The following is a 20,408-nucleotide window of genomic DNA, read 5'->3' on the forward strand; positions in this document are numbered from 1 at the left end:
TTTAGAGTTGAGTCTCATGAATATAAAAGGAAGCTCATAGCTAGGCTTGCCCTGCATCATAGAGCTGAGAAAACTACATCAAAATACTGGGAGCAAAAACTCACAAACCAGAGTTTTAACCTACATTTCTCATACCTCATATACAAAAGAAAGAGAGAGAGAGAGAGAGAGAGAGATGGTTTGGGCAACCCTATAAGCTACAGGCTAAATCCTAGGCCTATAAGAATGTGGTTATGTGTGCATCAATTATGAGTAAGATGATAAATGATGCAACTATGCCAAAATCGGCATAGTTACAAATAGTTGCATATAACACAAATAACCGGTGCCAGTGTGACCATGCATGAAACACAATTATTTCAAAAGTAGCTGATACTATGCGTTGCGTGACCGCCGCCTAAGTCATAACACATTTAAGAAAATGTACCATACGGAAGTATTTGGTCATTGAATTGACTTTAAGTTTTGTTTTGTCCATGCAAAGCATAGGAGCTTTCATGATTCCATGAGTGATGAATCTGTAGATGTAGGGGCACTACAGTTGACGGCTGCGTTGTGCCTTTTTTGTAGCAGCGTGATCAAAGATATGTGAGAGTGCCTTGTCGGAAGAATGGGTGCACGTGCTATTACCTCCCTCCTGCAGCCGCAATTTTGTTTCACAAATTCATGACAAGGTTAGCACATCATTGTGATCTCAACTTCTCTCTCTACCCATCACCTGCATTCTCACAGCCATGGCGCCCATGGCTGCCTAGGTTTTGCAGGAGAATGCATCATCTATAGTGTCTCCCTTTCAAATTATGGAAGAACCAGGCGGCTTTAGACACAGAAGAAGGCAAAAGCGACCACCCACTTGCAGATTTGGGTGCCTTGGCTGCTTGAATTACAAGAATGCAGCAGCCCGCCAAGACGAGGCTACTTTGCCCACATGCAGCTACTCCGACGATGACGAGCATCCCTCCAAGAAGGAACGCTCCTTGGACGACATCTACAAAAATGGGCCTTCCCTGTTTTCCAATTTCAAGGCTGTAGATGCTCATGTCAAGTGTGAAGTGGAGTGTGAATCTGAAGTGTTTGAGAAGACTCCTTACGATAACATGGTATGTAAGGTCTGCAAGAAAGGCGATGCTGATGCTGAGATGCTACTTTGTGATGGTTGTGATGAGGGCTTTCATATGTATTGCCTTTGTCCAATTCTGATCAAGGTTCCTAAAGGCAAATGGTTTTGTCCATTTTGCTCAAAGAAAGAGACAATTGCAGGTGCAAGTTCCTCCTCTTTTCTTCGCTTGCCGTGTGTGTGTGTGTGTGTGTGTGAGAGAGAGAGAGAGAGAGAGAGAGAGAGAGAGAGAGAGAGAGAGAGAGAGAGAGAGAGAGAGAATGTACTGTTAACGTCTTTGAAAGGCTTAAACGAGTATGAGACCAAATGGTTATAACCACAGTGAGGCTGATACATAATAAAACTAGGGTAAGTAAATCTAGCAAAGATGCTATATGCACATAATCAATCACAATGCCGGCAATAGGTGGGAGATTTCAAAGCATTTGCTAAAGGCCAAATTATCTATGTCTCATGTATCATGGAAATAAAAAACAAAGTTGATACGCATATCATTTCCAATATGTATACCTTGCGCCCGTGCATCCTTCCTCTAGAATGTATAAACTATACGAGTGCCTAACAATCGGGATCACTATACCCATGAGAGAGAGAGAGAGAGAGAGATCTTATTATCGTCCTTGTAGGTCAAATATGACCTACCAACCAAATGTAACATGTTGCATGCTCCACGTTGAGTTGATCAATGACTCTTGATGCTTGAGTACCGTGGACATGAGGGTGGCAATTGAGATTCCACGAAGCAGTTAGAAGAGGGGAGTGGTTAGGGTTGAAAATATGAGAGAAGCAATCTCAAACATAATCAAAATCTGAGCACTCAAGTAGAGTATGATGCTCAGACTCTCGTACTTGCAAGGGGAACAATGTGCATATTCGAAGGGACTCTTCCCAAGTGTTCAATGTCCCATCTCACATCGAAGGGAGTGGAAGATTGTTGCTATGGTGCAGATTGCAGATAAAGGGATAGGCTTAAGCATGCATGGGTTAGTACGGTCTCCTTTGCTTATCATTAGGGAAAATTTGGACTCTTATAGGAGCCCTATAAGGATGTTCTCTCTCTTGTCCATAGTGGGCAACTTGGTGAAGTCCATGAAGGCTTCTTGAAAACTCCATCAAGCAACATATCATTGGAAAGATTTTAGAAAGTAAGTTTAAGATCCACAGACTCCAACGAATTTGGAGTTGATTTGTGAAAGTTATGGCCTCCCCAATAAAGCTGAAATATGGGAGAAATTTCATTTATAAGCCACATAAAAAACTAGAATAGTTTAGAATACAAGAAATCTGAGAACATGCTATATATCAATAGAAAGATCTCATAGAGTACATTCCAATTCCAAAAGCCTCAACAAGTATTGAGTTTGTTTGTAAAAATTTTCCTGCACACACGCTTTGGATAAGAGAGAGAAAACCAACATGCTTATAGGGTCCCTTTGAGAGTCCAAAGTTTTCCTAATGGTGGTTTAAGGCAATGTGAGTGGTGTATTACATAAAGTGCGAGGCTTTGGATTTTTTCCACGTCGTGATACATTGGCATTGCAAGAAAGCCTTGTTGACTGTAGGTTCTAGTCTCGGGGGATTCACTATATGTGAAACTACTATGTTCTTATAATTATACATTGAATATACATACAAATTCACCTGTCACGACGTGTGAAATTCCAAAATCTAGATGTGAGACTTGAGTCACGAGTGACAAGGTAAGTCAACAGCCAACTGCAACAACGTACATGTAAAGAGGAGGGGCTACGCTGACGTGTAAGTTTCACACACAGAGAGAGAGAGAGAGAGAGAGAGAGAGAGAGAGAGAGAGAGAGAGAGAGAGAGAGAGAGAGAGAGAGAGAGAGCTTGTCTCTTTCACTTAAACCCTCTCCTTCACACCATCGCATCTAGATTCTACACAAGCCTTCGTCACACATACAAATCTATATATAAACATACACAGCGCACTCACACCTATTGCACGGATAGTCATACTGCACTACATCAACACACATACCTCATAGAGTCAAGACTGTCCATTCATACACAATATACACACACTCACACAATTATCTTTATCCACTAATCTCACCAGCAGTGTCGTATTTACTCCTTAACTTAGCCGAGTCTGCTCCGCCATTTGCATAGCCCTTGCCCGCTAGATTCCACCTTGTTCTCACCTTGTATAGGTGATCTATAGACCTTCCTCCACAATTATAATATTGGACATGCTTCATTCTATTCTTCTGTGATCTCTCTCCTTGCGATCTTCGAACTTGTTGCTAAATGCCCTGCATAGCAAGATTTAAATTAGTGGTTTGTTCAATCAACCTTTGAATTTCTTGATGAAGACCATCTTGTTCTCTAGCTGTGTCAGGTGCAGTGGAATTGTTTTAAGGATTTAGCTCGGATCTAGTACTCTGCACAAACACAAGGTTACTTTACTTCACTTGAAAAGAGAAATTGAACTAGACACAATGAAGGAGAGAGAGATAGAGAGAAAAAGGAGACGACATGGCATGTCGGGTCCAACCACTCTCAAGGGCCTCCTTGCTCTGTTGCCAGAGCAAGTACTTGCTTTATTTACTTGCATAATACTGATACAATGGTCCTAAATGTTGAGATGCTGACTGAATGGTAGAAACGCTGGCGATGAAACAAAAACGTTGAAGGGCTGATTTGCTACTGGCGATGGTTGAGGGTGAAAATGCTGAAGGGCTGGCTGAAAACGCCAGGTACTCCTGGTACTTATGTTGCGGTACTGTTACTGGTCTTTGTTCTTACCTTAGGAGGTAACCCCCTATGTCACTTATATACCCCATCATGCTCAGTCGTGCAATATCTCCTTCAACCCCACGACCTTGATAAATCAATGCTTAAAAATGTCACTTATTATTAATGACTTAAGAGACTGTTCACATGCCTATCTGCCGAACTGACTGTACTGTGCAAGAGAGGGTATGCAACTATGACTTGCCTGGGCATGCACGCCCTGCTAGAGGCTCACAAAGTGCCAGGCTAGATCCTAAGCTAAACTGACTAATGCTAGATTGTAACAGAAGCTTGTCCACATGACTCAACTGCAGTGCGCACGTGACAAGCCGACTCAAATTCGCTCTCCACAGGATGTTCTCTTTTTGTATGCTTGTCAAATGGAAGAGGTTGCACGTCATGGCCATGTACAACATGTTGTTGCCAAGCACGTGCATGCACCTTTCTTTTCCTTTCTGCAAACTCTTGCTTTCTCACCTTCTTCCATTGCTCAATTGCAAGCATCTCCGCATCTGGAGAAGAATATGGTCCTTGGAACTAGAGGAGCTTGATTCTTTCCCAAACCTTGCTCAATCCTTTGCCAACATGCTTGAAACTTTTGAATATGCTACTTCAAATTTATATTCTGCTATTAAATGATTTTATTGAGTTCTTTTCAAATTTCTTAAGGATTATAGGGTGGACCAATTTAGGCATTTCAGGTTTTGTCAACGATCTCTATTGGGATTTCCTCTAATCTCTTGCACGTCCTTCCACAGGCAATCTCACCGTCTGTACCTTGTATTGATTTCATGTGGTTATCTACTTATTTAAAAGAGGAAAACAAGGCATCAAAATGCGAATTTATTAGCAAATCAGCACAAAGAATTTTTTATAAATAGACGATAGCTTCCAATACATAGGCTTTCCATTTCATAGAAGCACAAGAACACCTTTAGAACTACCTATGCTAGCTACGTAGTATGTTATAGGTCACTAAGTTGTGTTTTAGGGTGATCTAATGCCAATTTCATGAAAAGTGGCAAAAAACAGCACATGTTGTTTCGTTCGAGTTAGGTTTAAAAAAATCTATTCAAACGCAACTCTAAAGGTGGAATAAGTAGGCCCAAAAAATTCCAAGTTTTTTTCAAGTCATAAGCTATCTTTATGGATATAAAGGACTTTAGAACCACCTTGGAATCTCAAGCAATAATTCTAGGAAGTTGCTGAGTTAAGAGGACATAAAAGTGTCCTGTTACCAATCTAGTGTTAATTAATCAAATGATACTCTTGCTACCCATCCTATGACACATTGGGAATTTGCTTAGTTTCTCATCCGCCAAACTTACGGAACAGCTCCTTAGTGTTGCTTTATGTTGCCCATCATATGACGCATCAAAGACGAGAATGGCTTGCTCATTTTATCGGAACGGTTTACAAATGGCTTTTTATAGGTATATTAGTGTATAAATTGTTTAGAACTCTTTGAAGAAATGGCAAAATGGAAACAAGAAACAGGGGGACTTTGGAAATAGAGTCTCTGATCTGATAGGCTCGGAAATGGAGTTTTCGGGTACTGATGATGGAACTTGGTATTTTTAGGCCATGTTTAGCTAAAAAATGACCTATTTTGAGTGTAAAATATCCAAACAAGCTATAAAAAAGCCCTAAAATTATGGAAAAATTCCCTTGAGCTCAATTTTTATGGTGAACATGATTTTTTCACTTTTGATGACCTCTATTGACATTATTGACGGTTCCGCTCGTCCACATTGAACTTTCTAGGCGAAATGAGTGTGCCATATGCACAATAATTAACCAAAATTATGCATTTGCTAAAGTGGGAAAACATGTAACGGTACCACGGCTAAGGCCACGACTTCCTGTCATTTTATGTACATGACTAGAACTGTGGTAGCTGCTTTCACATTTATGACACTATGTACAATGCATTTGCTTTCATATATCAAAAAGCACAAAAAGTGAGGTTAATACATCTTAATTTCAGATTATGTTATGTGCCACCACACGATATCCACCCCCTCTAAACTTGCACAAATTCTGCTACAGTGCATAGTGTGGTATCTAACTAAGATAAAAGAAGCATGCACCCAAAAATCTGCGAAATTCAGTAATTGTTGTATATATTTCTTTCATGTTTCTAATTGCATCTACCTATGTTGGACAAGGACTTCTACCATAAGAACCACACATATGTCCCACCTTCAACACTTCATTGACTCCAAATACAGGGTGTGGCCCTAACAGGGTTAGATTACCTTCTTCCAACCTTGACAATATCTTCTTGACATAGATTCAACGGCACTGGGATCAACACATCCTGTTTCGCTGAAAAGAAAAAGCCTTACCATGTCTTGAAAGCATTTCTTTAAAAAACACTGATTCTCTTCTTGATTCCTCACATCCAATCTCTAGTTGTGTTAGAGATTCCATTGTGTACTTGTGTCCAGTTTTTTTTCAGATCCTTGAGATTGGCTGCAAAGAGGCTTGCTCTAGCTTCACCCTGTAGTTTGATGGTAAGGGCAGGGCCACTGGTCTTACTTTCTCTGCCACAATTTTGAACTGGTCTCTACACGTACCTATGGACATTGAAACCTTCCTCATTTTCAAAAGCTTCAATCACTTCATACATTTCCATAGTGCACAATAGACAACTTGGCTTTCATCTTGCATATAAGAATCCATTATAGACTAATTCATACATAGTATCAACATAAAAAACCTACTCAAAGAAACTTAAGATACATTTGATATCCTCTATGTAACCAATTTTCCTCATCTCTTTTTGTAAATTATATACATGTTATCGTTCACTTCTTTTTGTATCCTCAAGCTTCGTGATGTCATGGATGCTTGAGAATCAGTCGCTGCCTGCATCATCGCCTGTGTCATCATTAGAAGGCTCTAGAAGAATCTAGAAGGATCTAGAAGATTCTTGAAGGTTCTAAAAATATCAAGGAGATTCTAGAAGTTTCTAGAAGCTTGGAGAAGATTCCTGAAGAATCTAGAAGTTTCTGGAAAGCTCTAGAAAGTTGAAGAAGGATCTAGAAGGACTAGAAGGATCAAGAAGGTTCTAAAAGATTCTAACCTCCTCAAGAAGAACCTAGAAAGTTCTAACCTCCTCAAGTAAAACTTAGAAAGTTCTAACCTCCTCAAGTAACCTCCTCAAGCACTAGTATAAATAGGGGTCTTGGGCCACAAGCCCCTCAGTTTTGCCAACACCAGTTGTGAGGCTCCTATGAGGAAATCCCTCTTCTAGTTCTTATCTTCAAGTCTTGTCCTTGCAATCAAGCCTTGCCTTGTACTCGAGTCATGTAATACAAGTCTTGTATCAAGATTTCTTAATAAAGTATTAAGCCTTCTAATCAAGATTAAGATTATTATCAAGTCCCAAGTTTCTTGTACATTGTGAGCGTCTCCTCTTGCTCTCTTCTAGCTCTATACGCGCTCATAACAGTTTGGCAAGACTACCATCTCTTAATCTTCTCAAGCCATCATGGAGCCGACGATGGAAGGTGTCATCAACACATTGTAAAGCATCCAAGCTCAGTCACAAGAACTTCGCGAGAGTAACGCTCAACTTCAAGCAGGGCAACCCCTAAACTTGGGACCGGCGTTGCAAGATCTTCAACATCAAATTCAAGAGCTTCAAGAGACAAGCACACATCAAGCACAAGCTGCAAGATCGAGCTATTCTCAACAACATAAGAAGGAGCCGAAGGTTAGCATGCCTGAAAAATTTGAAAAATTTGATTGCACTAGATCAAAGTTTAGAGGTTTTCTCCAACAAGTGCGTCTCTTCATTCGAATGCAACGATAGCGTTATCCAGATGATGCCTCTCAAGTAGGCCTTATTGGGACCCTCCTCTCGGGTACGACTCTCTTGGTTTACTCCCTTACTTAAAAAAGAATCTCCTCTCCTTCGTGACTTTGAAGCTTTTGTGCGGGAGTTCTCTGCAACCTTTGGGGATACTGATAGAGCAAGGGTTGCTGAAACCAAACTTAGAAATCTCTGCGAAGGATCAAGACCTGCATCCGTCTATGCATCCGAATTTCGACAGCTCACTTGTGATTTAACTTGGCATGAGGAATCCAATTTCGGTGGGGATGAAAGGATGACGTAAAAGATCTTTTATTGACTATGCCAAAGGTTCACACACTAAGCGAGTTCATCTCTCAAGCAATAGAATGTGATAATCGACTATTTGAGAAAACGACAAGAGAGGCGTCTTGGGGCACCATTGCGATTCCAAACAGAAGTGACACATGATGGCTACACACCTCAACAAGGCAATGAATCAAGCATTGAGCCCATGCAAATTGATTTAGCACGGTTTCAATCTCTCTCAGCCCAGGAGAAGCAAAGGCGACGCATTAATGGCTTATGTATGTATTGTGGAGAGCAGGGGCACATTGTTCAACAGTGTCCAAGGAAGAGAAGGATGAATGTTCATGGTGCAATGGCCTCAACGTGTTCGGAAAACATGGACGTCCAACCTCAATAGAGACCGACCGGTTGGACAAAAGACAAGCAAAAGGTCTCTTTCTTCCCGCTGATTCCACTTCAAGTTTTATGCTACCAGTGAAGATCCATAGGTCGGGTAGGCACATGGATTGTGAAGCATTAGTAGATTCAGGTGCAACGGCATGATTCATGGACAAAGAATTTGCAAAAGAACAAGGCATACCACTTGTGGAGAAGTCTAATCCAGCAACTGTAGAAGTCATTGATGGTCGTCCCCGCGCTTCAGGGGATGTCAGGTATGAAGCTCGCCCCATAGAAGTAACATTGAAGGAGCATGTTTCAAGAATAGCATTCTATATCATACAAAGCCCAAGCAATCCAATTGTTATTGGGCTACCGTGGCTTGAGTTACATAATCCTAACATCGATTGGAGAGCTCGGAGAATTGAACCACGAAAAGTCCAAAAGAAGAAGGGAAGGCATAATAGGCCTATATATCTTGGAGCCAAGGTCTTCATGCGTGCAGCCAAAAAGTATCCAGCTTTCTTGATATTTGCAACACCAATCGACAGGTCAACAACAAAAATCATGGAGGCATTGCCACGTCAATATCAAGATTACAATGATGTTTTTGAGAAGAAGAATGCAAACCTCTTACCGGAGCATCGACCCTATGATTGTGCTATAGAGCTTCAGGAGGCCCAACCCCCTTTTGGCCCAATATACAAGCTATCTCAAGATGAATTGGTAGAATTACGAAAAAACATTGATGAGAATCTTGCTAAGGGGTTCATACGGCATTCAAAGTCCCTAGCAGGAGCTCCAATACTCTTTGTATAAAAGGACGGAACTCTCTGGATGTGCGTGGATTATAGGGGCCTGAACAAGATCGCCGTCAAGAATCGTTATCGCCTTCCCTTTATCCTAGAGCTTCTTGAGCACCTTGGCAAGGCAAGAATATTTACAAAAATAGACCTTCGTGGTGCTTACAACCTAGTCAGAATCAAAGAAGGTGATGAATGGAAGTATTTCGCACAAGGTATGGCCACTTTGAATATACCGTATGCCATTTGGTCTCACAAATGCGCCAGCAGTTTTCCAACATTTAATGAACGATATCTTTCGAGAGTATGTGGATTATTTTGTGGTAATATACTTGGATGATATCTTGATATTTTCCAAGGGTCAATAAGAGCATGAGCACCATGTACGGTTAGTGCTTGAAAAGCTTCGTGTATCAGGGTTATATGCAAAGTTGGGGAAGTGCTATTTTAATCAATCTAAGGTGGAATTTCTTGGTTATGTTATCTCTGAAAAGGGAATCTCCATGGATCCAAAGAATGTTCAAACTATCCTTGATTGGGAGACACCCACCTCGGTAAGAGATGTTCAACGTTTCCTCGGATTTGCAAATTTCTATCATACCTTTATTCAGGGATATTCCAAGGTGGTTACAACACTCACAAGGTTGACAGGCCATAATAAGTTTGTTTGGGACTCAGAGGCCGCGAAAGCTTTTCAAACTCTCAAGCAAGCTTTCACGACCACACTCATTCTAAATCATGCAGATCCTACAAAGCGTTTCATCCTAGAAACAGACGCTTCAGTTTTTGCCCTTAGCGCTATTCTATCCCAAGTAGGTGAGGATGGTCGAGTACATCCAGTGGCTTTTCATTCCCGCAAGTTCTCTACTGCAGAAATCAATTATGAAATCCATGACAAAGAGCTCTAAGCAATCATCGACTCCTTCGACACTTGGCGTCACCTACTTGAAGGAGCTCCTCATAAGATCACTGTCTATACAGATCACAAGAATTTGGAATACTTCATGGCATCGGGCATCTTGAATCGTCGCCAAGCCAGGTGGAAGTGGTATCCTATCAAGGTTTGATTTTCTTATCTCTTATAGGCCTGGCCGTCAACAAAGTAAGCCAGATGCCTTATCAAGAAGATCCTACCTTGCACGTAGAGAAGGCGATGCAGCATTTGATCAACAAGAGTCAGTGATTTTGAAACCGGAGCAGCTTAAGCTAAACGCCACCATAAGCCAAGCACCTGAAGATTCTACTTTTCTTTCTAAGGTGAAGACGCAAATTGCCAAGGACCCACTTGCTTAGAATATTAGACAACAACTACAAGGACAAGGGGTTAATGAGGACTTTCAAGAAATTGATGGACCAATTTACTATAAGGGTCTTCTTTATATTCCGTTAGGACCAACACGCTTGGAGGTACTTCATTGACGGCATGATCTTCCATCAGTAGGGCATTTTAGGGTTAATAAGACAATTATTATTGAGCTTCTCTCTCGTGACTTTTGGTGGCCTCAAATGTGGAAGCTTGTCAAGGAGTATGTAGGCACTTGTGACACTTGCATTATATCAAAGGCCCCTCGTCATCGTCCTCATGGGTTACTCCATCCCTTGCCCATTCCAAGCAAACCATGGTCATCCATCTCCATGGATTTCATTGTAGAGCTACCCTTGTCACAAGGATTTGACTCCATTTCAGTAGTCGTGGATCGGTTTACAGAAATGACACATTTCATTCCAACCACTAAAACCATCACTGGTGAAGGTACGACCAAACTCTTTCTACAACATATCTATCGTTATCACGGATTGCCGGATGACATAGTTTCTGATCGAGGCCCACAATTCATCTCTAGCTTTTAGAAAAGCTTATTCAAGCTACTCAGAGTATAAATCAACCTCTCCTCAGCCAATCACCCACAAAGTGATGGACAAACAGACAGTAAATCAAGTTTTGGAACAGTATCTCCGTTGTACTATCAATTATCACCAGGATAATTGGGTCGAGCTCCTACCACTAGTAGAATTCTCCTATAATAACAGTTTCATGCCTCCACGTGTTACGCTCCATTCTTTGCTAATTATGGTCAACATCCCAAACAGGATATCCACAGGCACCATCAAGTCAAGAATCTAGATGCTATTCATCTTGCACAACAATTATCTGCAATTCACAAAGAACTTACAATTCATATCAAAGAAGCTCAATCCAAGTATATGGAAAGTGCAGATCTACATCGCATGCAGCATCCAAATTACAAAGAAGGGGATAAAGTGTGGCTCCTCCGGCGTGATCTGTGTTCATCTCGTCCCTGTCAAAAGCTCGATTATTGAAGGTTTGGCCCGTTTAAAATTATCCGTAAAGTCAATCCAGTCACCTATCGACTCCAGTTGCCTCATCCATGAAAATCCATCCGGTCTTTCATGTCTCAGTCCTAGAACCTTGTCACACATTTAAGATCTCAGGAAGAGCCCTACAACCACCTCCTCCGGTTGAGATTCAAGGACATGACGAATATGAGGTCGAGAAAGTCCTAGATTCTCGAGTTTTGCGTGGCAGGTTACAATACCTTGTGCATTGGAAAGGCTACGATGTCAGTGAACGAACCTGGGAACCAACACACAATCTTCAGCATGCATCTCTCAAAGTCCAAGAGTTCCATCAAGAGTATCCATGGAAGCCCCTGTCACAAACTGCTGACGTGTCAAAGCTCTGAAGAAGGGAGCCAACTTACAGATGTCGGCCAAGGGGCATAAACCCTAAGAAGAACAAGTAACAGAAGAAGAAGAAGTCCTACCAACTTATGGGACCCCGTCCGATGGGGCCCCAAGTGACATAAAGGATTAAAATAAAGCAGGACCCACACACACACACTGAAAGTCTTGCGTGGCAGCTAATGACGTGGCAGCTGTACGAAAATTCCGGAAATTGCGCTGACATGCTGATGTGGCACACTGTACGGATTTTCGTGTTTTGCGCTGACTGTTGTATGGAATTCTGTGATTTACGTTGGCAGTTTTTTGGCATTGCTTGTGGACCAAAAGCTTTTGAGTTTGAAGGCTTTTCATGTAAACTGCTTTTCATAGGCCAGGGGACTTTAAATATGTGCTAAGGGCTCATTCTCTGACATGCTTCCCAGAGAAGGTACAGAGTCTCGAGGACCTGCTTGTACTGTATTGATGCAATATGAAGAAATACCAAAAGGGACGCCAAGGTTTGGGGCCAGTACTCTCTGGGGTGGAATTTTGCCACTCCGTGTTGTGCGTCATCTCTCTCTCCCTCTCTCTCTCTCTCTCAGTTCAGTTGTTATTGAAGTGCTAAAAGTTTGTTCTTTTCTATTGGCACGTGGTGCCCGTCTTGTGACATTGGTATCAAAGCATCATGCATGTGCTCTTCTGAAAGCATATCGGTCCTACCAAGGAGCAGATAGAGCAAGATTGCACTTTCAAAAGTTCATTGGAAGTTTTAGCTTCGTGCTCCGACCCTGGACTCATTAGCCACTCCCACCCATACTTCATTGCGCATCGGGCACGCTCCCATCTTCACCGCTCATGTCTTACAGGGCATAAGCCATAAAGATCCCTTATAAGAGAAGGATCCAAGATTTGTTTCAAGCTGTTGTTTTTCTCAGAGGCGGTGCCATGCAGATGTTGATAGCTACCAAGCAGCATACTCCAAGTACTTTCAGGAAAATTTTTGCCCGAAGTTATATGGTTTCTGACATCTTCCTTCGGAGTGCAACTTGTGGCAGAGTGGGGTATCCTGAAATGCTTGCCATGGAAACCCTAGTAGATTATAACTTGAGATTTCTTTACATCTCTCAGCAGGTGCCTCTTGGTGATAACCTCGGAGGTCTGGTGTGACTGCTATGACTTGGGACTACCATCACCGCCACAGGAACGTTGTCTTTCCAAGAGTTGATGGACCATGTTGTGGTCGGCTATGACCTTATGGAAGGAATCTAACCCTAATTTTTGGTGCAGGTTTCAGGATGGAAAGTCAGTCGACTTTTCGAGCTCAATAAATGTCGAGATTGCTTTTTAAGTTTGAAATCTGTTTGAACTTGTTTGGTGATCCTGTTGGAATTTGTTTGAAATGGATGGTATCTGTTTTGAACTTGTTTTGGTGCAGACCTGAAATGTTTGACTTTGATTTTAATATTGGTTTCAATGATTGGTGATTTTACTTCCGGGTGGAGGGTGAGAAATGATGTTTGGGAATGCTTGTTCATACTCATGGCCCGGACCCTTGTGGTTATTTGCGGGGGGAGTATTGAATGATTGAAAAGTGCTGTTTTTACTCATGGCCCGGACCTGCATGGTTATTTACGGGGGGAGTATTAAGAAGTCTGAGCAATGGTTACTCTCAGCACCTTCAAATGACGCAGGTTGTGGTCTGGGGGGACGTTTGGTTGTAAAAGGCCTCTATATCTCATGGCCTAGACCTTTTTAGGTTATTTGCTGGAGGAGTGATGAGGGAGTCGTTGAACAGCTCATGGGCCGGACGTAGATGGTTATTTCCGGGTGAGTGTTCATCGGTGGCTTTATGTTTCTACATCTTGTAACGTGCATATGTGAGCATTTGTGTTGCATTGTCATGTGCCAATGTCACGTGACACATCCAACCCTATGTGTCCGTGGACAAGCTACAGCATGACCATGGTTCAGTTCAGTCAAGTTAGTCTAGAATAGGAAGTGATTTGGCACTGTTGTGAGTGTTCGCAGACCGTGCATGTCCAGACACTTAGATTAGATGCATATCCTCTGGTTGCACACAGCATGATCATCAGATTACAGTCAGAACCCATTAGTAGCATTTTTACAGTGCATAGACCTATTTTCCCTATTTTTGACATTTTTCACTTATTATTTTTAAGTGACTTTTGTTGGGAACTGGGTAGGGCAATTTGCATAAGATAATATATAAGGAAACCAGAGCTAGCACTTTCTGGTAGAAGAGGCAGCAGGAGCATTGCTCAACAAGCAACTTCTCAAGCAAGAACCATCAAGCCTGGCGTGTTCTGGCAATAAGCCCAGCATTTGAAGGCCCCCCACTTCAGCGATTTCAGCCCATCAACCTCGCGATTTCAGCCCCCTTAGACAACGTTTTTGCAGCCTTGGTAGCAGCGTTTTTCAGCCCTGCTACCGCAGCGAATCCAGCCCATGACCAACGCTTTTGAACAGCCATAGATCAGCGTTTTGGACACCAGCAGCCTAGACAGGAGACCTGCGTTTTTCAGCCATAGAAACCCAGCGTTTTCATCAGCAAGCCAGCGTCTTTGACAGCAAGAAGAAGCAGCGTTTTCAGCATTCAAAGCCACAGCATCAAATAGAAGTTCGTCGTCGTCGTCACCGTCGTCTTTGAAGCATTCAGTTTCAGCCATAGTCTCGTCATTGTCGGCACCACCGTCGGCCTCGACATAGCCCCCCTAGATTTGCATCAACATCTTGTACCAGATTGTGCAATCAATAGTAGACCACTCTCGCCATAGAGAGTGGGGCCCTTGGAGGATCCACTTTGTTTGTGTCCATTGCACTCTATCACTAAAGGAACAGAAGGCTCTCCCTTCCGTAAGTAAAAGGAACCCTTGAGCACAGTTCGGAGCACTCATCTTGAGCAAAGTTCAACATTCACTTCCGCTGCACCTTCCAACCAACCACTGTATATTCCTAATTGGATGAGATTGCCTGGGTATGTAATTTTAGTGCATCAAGACACCCGTGGAAGATCAGTACGGTCTGGGTGTGATGGCTAATTTTACTACGCTGGAATATCAAGAGTTCCAATTTGGACGAAAGGAGAAGCTAACTCCTTGATCAAAAGAGCCGAAAGGAGAAGCTAACTTCTTAACAAAGAGCAAACTGACTGTTCCTCGGAATGTCCCTCGGAATGACCTCGGAAATTTTTGAGCTAACTTGAGTTGTTTTGCAGATATGTTGTGATCACGGACGATTACTCTCTTTCAAGAAGGGGAGATGTCACAAACTGTTGACGTGTCAAAGCCCTTAAGAAGGGAGCCAACTTGCAGATGTTGGCCGAGGGGCCTAAACCCTAAGAAGAACAAGTAACAGAAGAAGAAGTCCTACCAACTTATGGGGACCCCGTCCGATGGGGCCCCAAGTGACATAAAGGATTAAAATAAAGCAGGACCCACACACACACACTGAAAGTCTTGCGTGGCAGCTAATGACGTTGCAGCTGTATGGAAATTCCAGAAATTATGCTGACATGATGATGTGACAGACTGTACGGATTTCCGCGTATTGCGCTGACTGCTGTATGGAATTCCGTGATTTACGTTGGCAACTTTTTGGCATTGCTTTTGGACCAGAAGCTTTTGAGTTTTAAGGCTTTTCATGTAAACTGCGTTTCATAGGCCAGGGGCCTTTAAATATGTGCTAAGGGCTCATCCTCTGACATACTTCCCGGAGAAGGTGCAGAGTCTCGAGTACCGGCTTGTACTATGTTGATGCAATATAAAGAAATACGAAAAGGGGCGCCAAGGTTTGGGGCCAATACTCTCTGGGGTGGAATTACGCCACTGTGTTGCGTGTCCCCTCTCTCTCTCTCTCTCTCTCTCAGTTCAGTTGTTATTTTAGTGCTAAAAGTTTGTTCAGTCTGTTCTTTTCTATTGGCAAGTGGTGCCCGTCTTGTGACAGCCCCAGTCAAGGAACACCACTGCTCCTCGCGGAACTCGTCGCTAGAGGAGGGGGTAATGTCATGTATGCTTGAGAGTCAGTCGCTGCCTGCATCATCGCCTACATCATCACTAGAAGGCTCTAGAAGAATCTAGAAGGATCTAGAAGATTCTAGAAGGTTCTAAAAGTATCAAGAAGATTCTAGAAGTTTTTAGAAGCTTGGAGAAGATTCCGAAAAGCTGTAGAAAGTTGAAGGATCTATAAGGTTCTAGAAGAACTAGAAGGATCAAGAAGGTTCTAGAAGATTCTAACCTCCTCAAGAAGAACCTAGAAAGTTGTAACCTCCTCAAGTAGAACCTAGAAAGTTCTAACCTCCTCAAGCACTAGTATACATAGGGGTCTTGGGCCACAAGCCCCTCAGTCTTGCCAACACCAGTTGTAAGGCTCCTATGAGGAAATCCCTCTTCTAGTTCTTATGTTCATGTCCTTGCAATCAAGCCTTGCCTTGTACTCAAGTCATGTAATCCAAGTCTTGTATCAAGCTTTCTTAATAAAGTATTAAGCGTTGTAATCAAGATTAAGCTTATTATCAAGTCCCAAGTTTCTGTACATTGTGAGCGCCTCCACTTGCTCTCTTCTAGCTCTATACGCGCTCATAACACATGAGACGTACTGATTCATGCTATGTTAGCCCTTGAAAACGTGTAGAACAAGCTTTTTCCCCATTTGTGTCAAGCGAGAATCTTTGCAATCTTGCTTCACAATGGGTACATGGCCAAAACTCCTCATCTCCATGTAGTCCCTGAACTCTTTGTTTGCCTTAGGTAGGGATACTCTCGAAGATTGTCATGGTTCCTCTCATGATTCACACACAGAGTTAAGAACTACACAACTCGCTTACATATTTGGAGCCATGATCTATCAATGCAACATATGGCTCCTCAAGATTATCCCACTTTGACCAAAGTTTTCTTTGTAGCTCTTGCACAATGACTTTCAAAGTAATGGTTTTTGTGTGAGGCTTTATCTTCTTGTTTATCATTCACAATTCTAACATGCTTTTCTCTTCCAGAAGATTGGTAGCATCCTACCACATTGTCATCCCATTCCTTCTTTTGTAGATGTATCCCTTGTGCCTTTCATGACTTTCCTTCACTCTGTGATTGTGGAGGAATAGATTCAACGAGAGTTTGCCCCTTTCTTTTTATGACATCTATGATCTACTCATGAAACTCACGCTTGGCTATGCCAAGAACTTTACCCAAAGTGAACTTTACTTTATTGTAAAAATCCTATCTTTAATGCCTTCTTCAAGTTTTTAGTAGCTTCAATGTCTACTTGTAATTTGTAAGTAGGGCCTTTTGCTTTTGCTTTTTCCTACTCTTTCTTCTTTCCAATTGATGCTTCCGTGTAGGAACCTCAGCAAGACGAGGCATTTGTAGTGAAGCCTCACGAATCTTTCATTTCTCGAGTTCTTGTAACCCTCTTTGAAGTTGATAGCCCTTCATCCCCATTTTCACGCCTATGCTTCTCTTGTACAGTTGTTGTCACAAGGCGGGCACCACGTGCCAATAGAAAAGAGCAGACGGAACAAACTTTTAGCACTTCAATAACAACTGAACTGAAAGAGAGAGACGACACGCCCGACACGGAGTGGTGAAATTCCACCCCAGAGAGTATTGGCCCCAAATCTTGGCGTCCCTTTCGGTATTTCTTTATATTGCATCATCAAAGTACAAGCCGGTACTCCAGACTCTGCACCTTCTTCAGGAAGCATGCCAGAGAATGAGCCCTAACCTCATATTTAAAGGCCCTAGGCCCCAAAAGCAGTTTATAGTAAAAAGCCTTCAAACTCAAAAGCATCTGGTCCAAAAGCAAAGCCAAAAAGCTGCTAGCATAAATCACGGAAATCCATACAATAGGCCACGTGTCAGCCCGCCACGTCAGCAAATCAGGGTCAGGGTTAGGGTTAGGGTTTTTGATTTTAGGGTTAGGGTTTCAACAAAATTAGGGTTTTGGGCAGAATTAGGGTTTTTGATTTTAGGGTTAGGATTTCAACAGAATTAGGATTTTGGGTAGAATTAGGGTTTTTGATTTTAGGGTTAGGGTTTCAATAGAATTAGGGTTTTGGGCAGAATTAGGGTTTTTGATTTTAGGGTTAGGGATTCAACAGAATTAGGGTTTCAACACGTCAGCAGCTGTTACAATTGCTTCAACATCGTGACATTTGGCAAGATAGGCATGCACTAACAAAGAGTCCGTAGGATCATCCCAATTTGTTGTGTGACGTATGCAATCAGAAGCTTGATGTAACACTTACTTAGTTACCTTTTCTTTCTCCACCGACGCCACTGTATATGGCAACAAGCCATCGACCTCATCCAAAGCATCTTCAACAAGCTCGATCCTTTCTTTGGAATGAGCTCTATCTTTACCTGACAGGTAGGGGCTTCCACTACTGCGATGGAATAACTGGTTGCCATATCCTCCACTAACTTTCGCATCCCTGTTTTTTTCCTAATGGCATACTTGTCTCCCTTAAATGGATCTTTCCATCCTTAATAAACACACGACCTCTCTTCAAAGCATCATTGTAGCTACCACAATCTCTTCTACAATGATTTGTGCTATCACACCATATGCATCTATGCACGAAGCCTTCTGTACTTTGGGATTTTTGTTTGGAAGATTGCCCTTTCTCTTGAAGCGTGACCAACTTTAATTTCGGTCTCGTATGCCCTTCACAACCTCATCAAGTATATAATTATCGCCTTTTGGAATCACAATAGCAGGCTTTGTTGAAATCTTAGGCATGCTAGAGGTAGGAGTAGCACCTTCACCACCGTCTTGTTTCTACGTCGTTGCCTCTTAACAAGCAATGAGACCACATCTTCAACCTTCCTCCACTCGGCCTTAAACCTTGTTCTGGATTCTTGTCTTTAAATAGTGACGCTTAAGTTTTTTGGGAGTTCAAGACTTGCAGCTTGAAGAAATAATTCAGTCTTTTCATTTCTCAAAGTGAAATCGCTCTATTCTCAACAATTGAGGAGGTCACTCAAACTCCCTTAGCGGTTCAGTGATAGAAAGCCCTTCTTTTGGCTTTGCAAACCATTCTAAGAGAGTTCTTTTTGTAACCCTTTCAGAGTCGTCCATGAAGTATTCCTCCTTTAAGGCTAATTTGAATTGTTTCCAATTTCTTCCATGCTCTTCCTTGATTCCCCTTACATGGTCTATAATCTTAGGGACCACAACAAGCTTGAAACTTTCAATCAACGTTGCCTCTGATACTCTTTGTAACTCCATTTCCGTTTCATAACCACGAAGAACTTTGTGACATCTTTCCCTTCAAATCGATTCATTTTATTTGCAAGATATTAAAGCGCTTTGGTTGTTGACCTTTTCCTTCTTTTTGCAGCTTCTTGCTATTTCGTAAACATAGTAAATGCTTGAAACATTTGCATTGTACCTTAATCAAAGTGCATCCCTTGTTGTTTTAGTTGACCCAGTGTGTCAAAAAGTTTGCTGTACGACTGGGAAGGGGACCTGTGACTGTGAGAGTTCTTAATCGATGACAAAATTCCCTTCTTTAAAAGAGGAGACCAAGAAAGAACAACTTGAGTTCAGCCATGGAAGCTCCACTCATACATGAGCCCATAACAACTCAAAACTCGTGTACGTGATGATTTCATGTAGCTTCAATTCCAATTACATAGATAGATTGCTTGCTTGCCTTGTAGAAAATCCTAGCTTCTTCTCCCAATTCTCTGGCGAGGCGATTTCATGGAAGCTTAAGCGTGCCATAGACCATAGTCACATGGAGATGAGGACGTGGCAAACAGGGGATGGGGGACGGGCCAGGGGATGCGTGTTAAAAAAGCGTACACTAGACAACACTACAAGCACAAGATTGCAAAGAAAACGTGGGTTTTGCAGTCATAATACCAAAATATGACATGTGGTAAGGGCGTGGGACACGCGCATTGTGCACGTTGACGCGGTGAAATTGTGATCAATCATCATACTCAAAAGGGCAAAAAGTAATGATATACAAGTGAAGAGTGGATAAGTAGAGTCTAGTGGGCAACATTTGCATAGATGGGACCTTGTCCCCTATCAAAATTCAAACTTGCCATCCCCTGCCCGTGTCCCACCATCTTGTGTCACTGGGGACCCGCGTCACCTCTGCGTCCCATGTGAGGGGACCCTCTCCCGTCTTGTCCCTGTGTCCCCTGCCAAAAACCCTCCCGTCCTCGGGTCCCCTGTGACTGCCATAAACACGCCCACACACCTTTTTGAAGAGATAAAACCCTAATTGGATCCCTCACACTCCAAAGCAGGTCGGAGTAAGGCGAGACTGGACCGGTACACCATAGGAGAACCCTCTGTATTCTTCTTCAAAGAGAGAAGAATTGCTGATATTTTAACTCCACACGTACACCACAAGCTTGGGTTGTCACGGCACCATGACATCATTTACTTTTTTCCTCATATTTTCCTTTCTGTATGGGCTATTTTATTGCCAGTTTTAGCCCACTAGTGACCTATTCAGACCATAAAATGCCAAAAAATCCCTCAAATTGTGGAGAATTTTTCTTGAGCTTAATTTTCGCGGTAAAGATTA

The 20,408-nt window shown here is 42.3% G+C and overlaps 1 protein-coding gene across 3 annotated transcripts in view; it reads left to right on the forward strand.

The window, feature by feature from the left end:
- The first annotated feature begins 486 nt into the window (after positions 1–486).
- The window catches only part of LOC147429082 (histone-lysine N-methyltransferase ATXR6-like), a 53,261-nt gene continuing 33,339 nt past the window's right edge, over positions 487–20,408 (forward strand). Inside the window, exons 1-2 of one of the 3 annotated variants that reach the window (XM_086495216.1) lie at positions 487–674; positions 756–1,260. In XM_086495216.1, the coding sequence (XP_086351342.1) occupies positions 801–1,260 (460 nt within the window). In that variant the 5' untranslated portion in view covers positions 487–674; positions 756–800. Of the gene's footprint in view, positions 1,261–20,408 lie in introns of all 3 variants that reach the window. The other 2 variants (XM_086495215.1, XM_086495214.1) reach the window with 2 other exon arrangements.

The sequence above is a fragment of the Adiantum capillus-veneris genome, chromosome 22, assembly GCF_014529385.1.
Source record: "Adiantum capillus-veneris isolate H3 chromosome 22, ASM1452938v2, whole genome shotgun sequence".
Classification (NCBI taxonomy): domain Eukaryota; kingdom Viridiplantae; phylum Streptophyta; class Polypodiopsida; order Polypodiales; family Pteridaceae; genus Adiantum; species Adiantum capillus-veneris.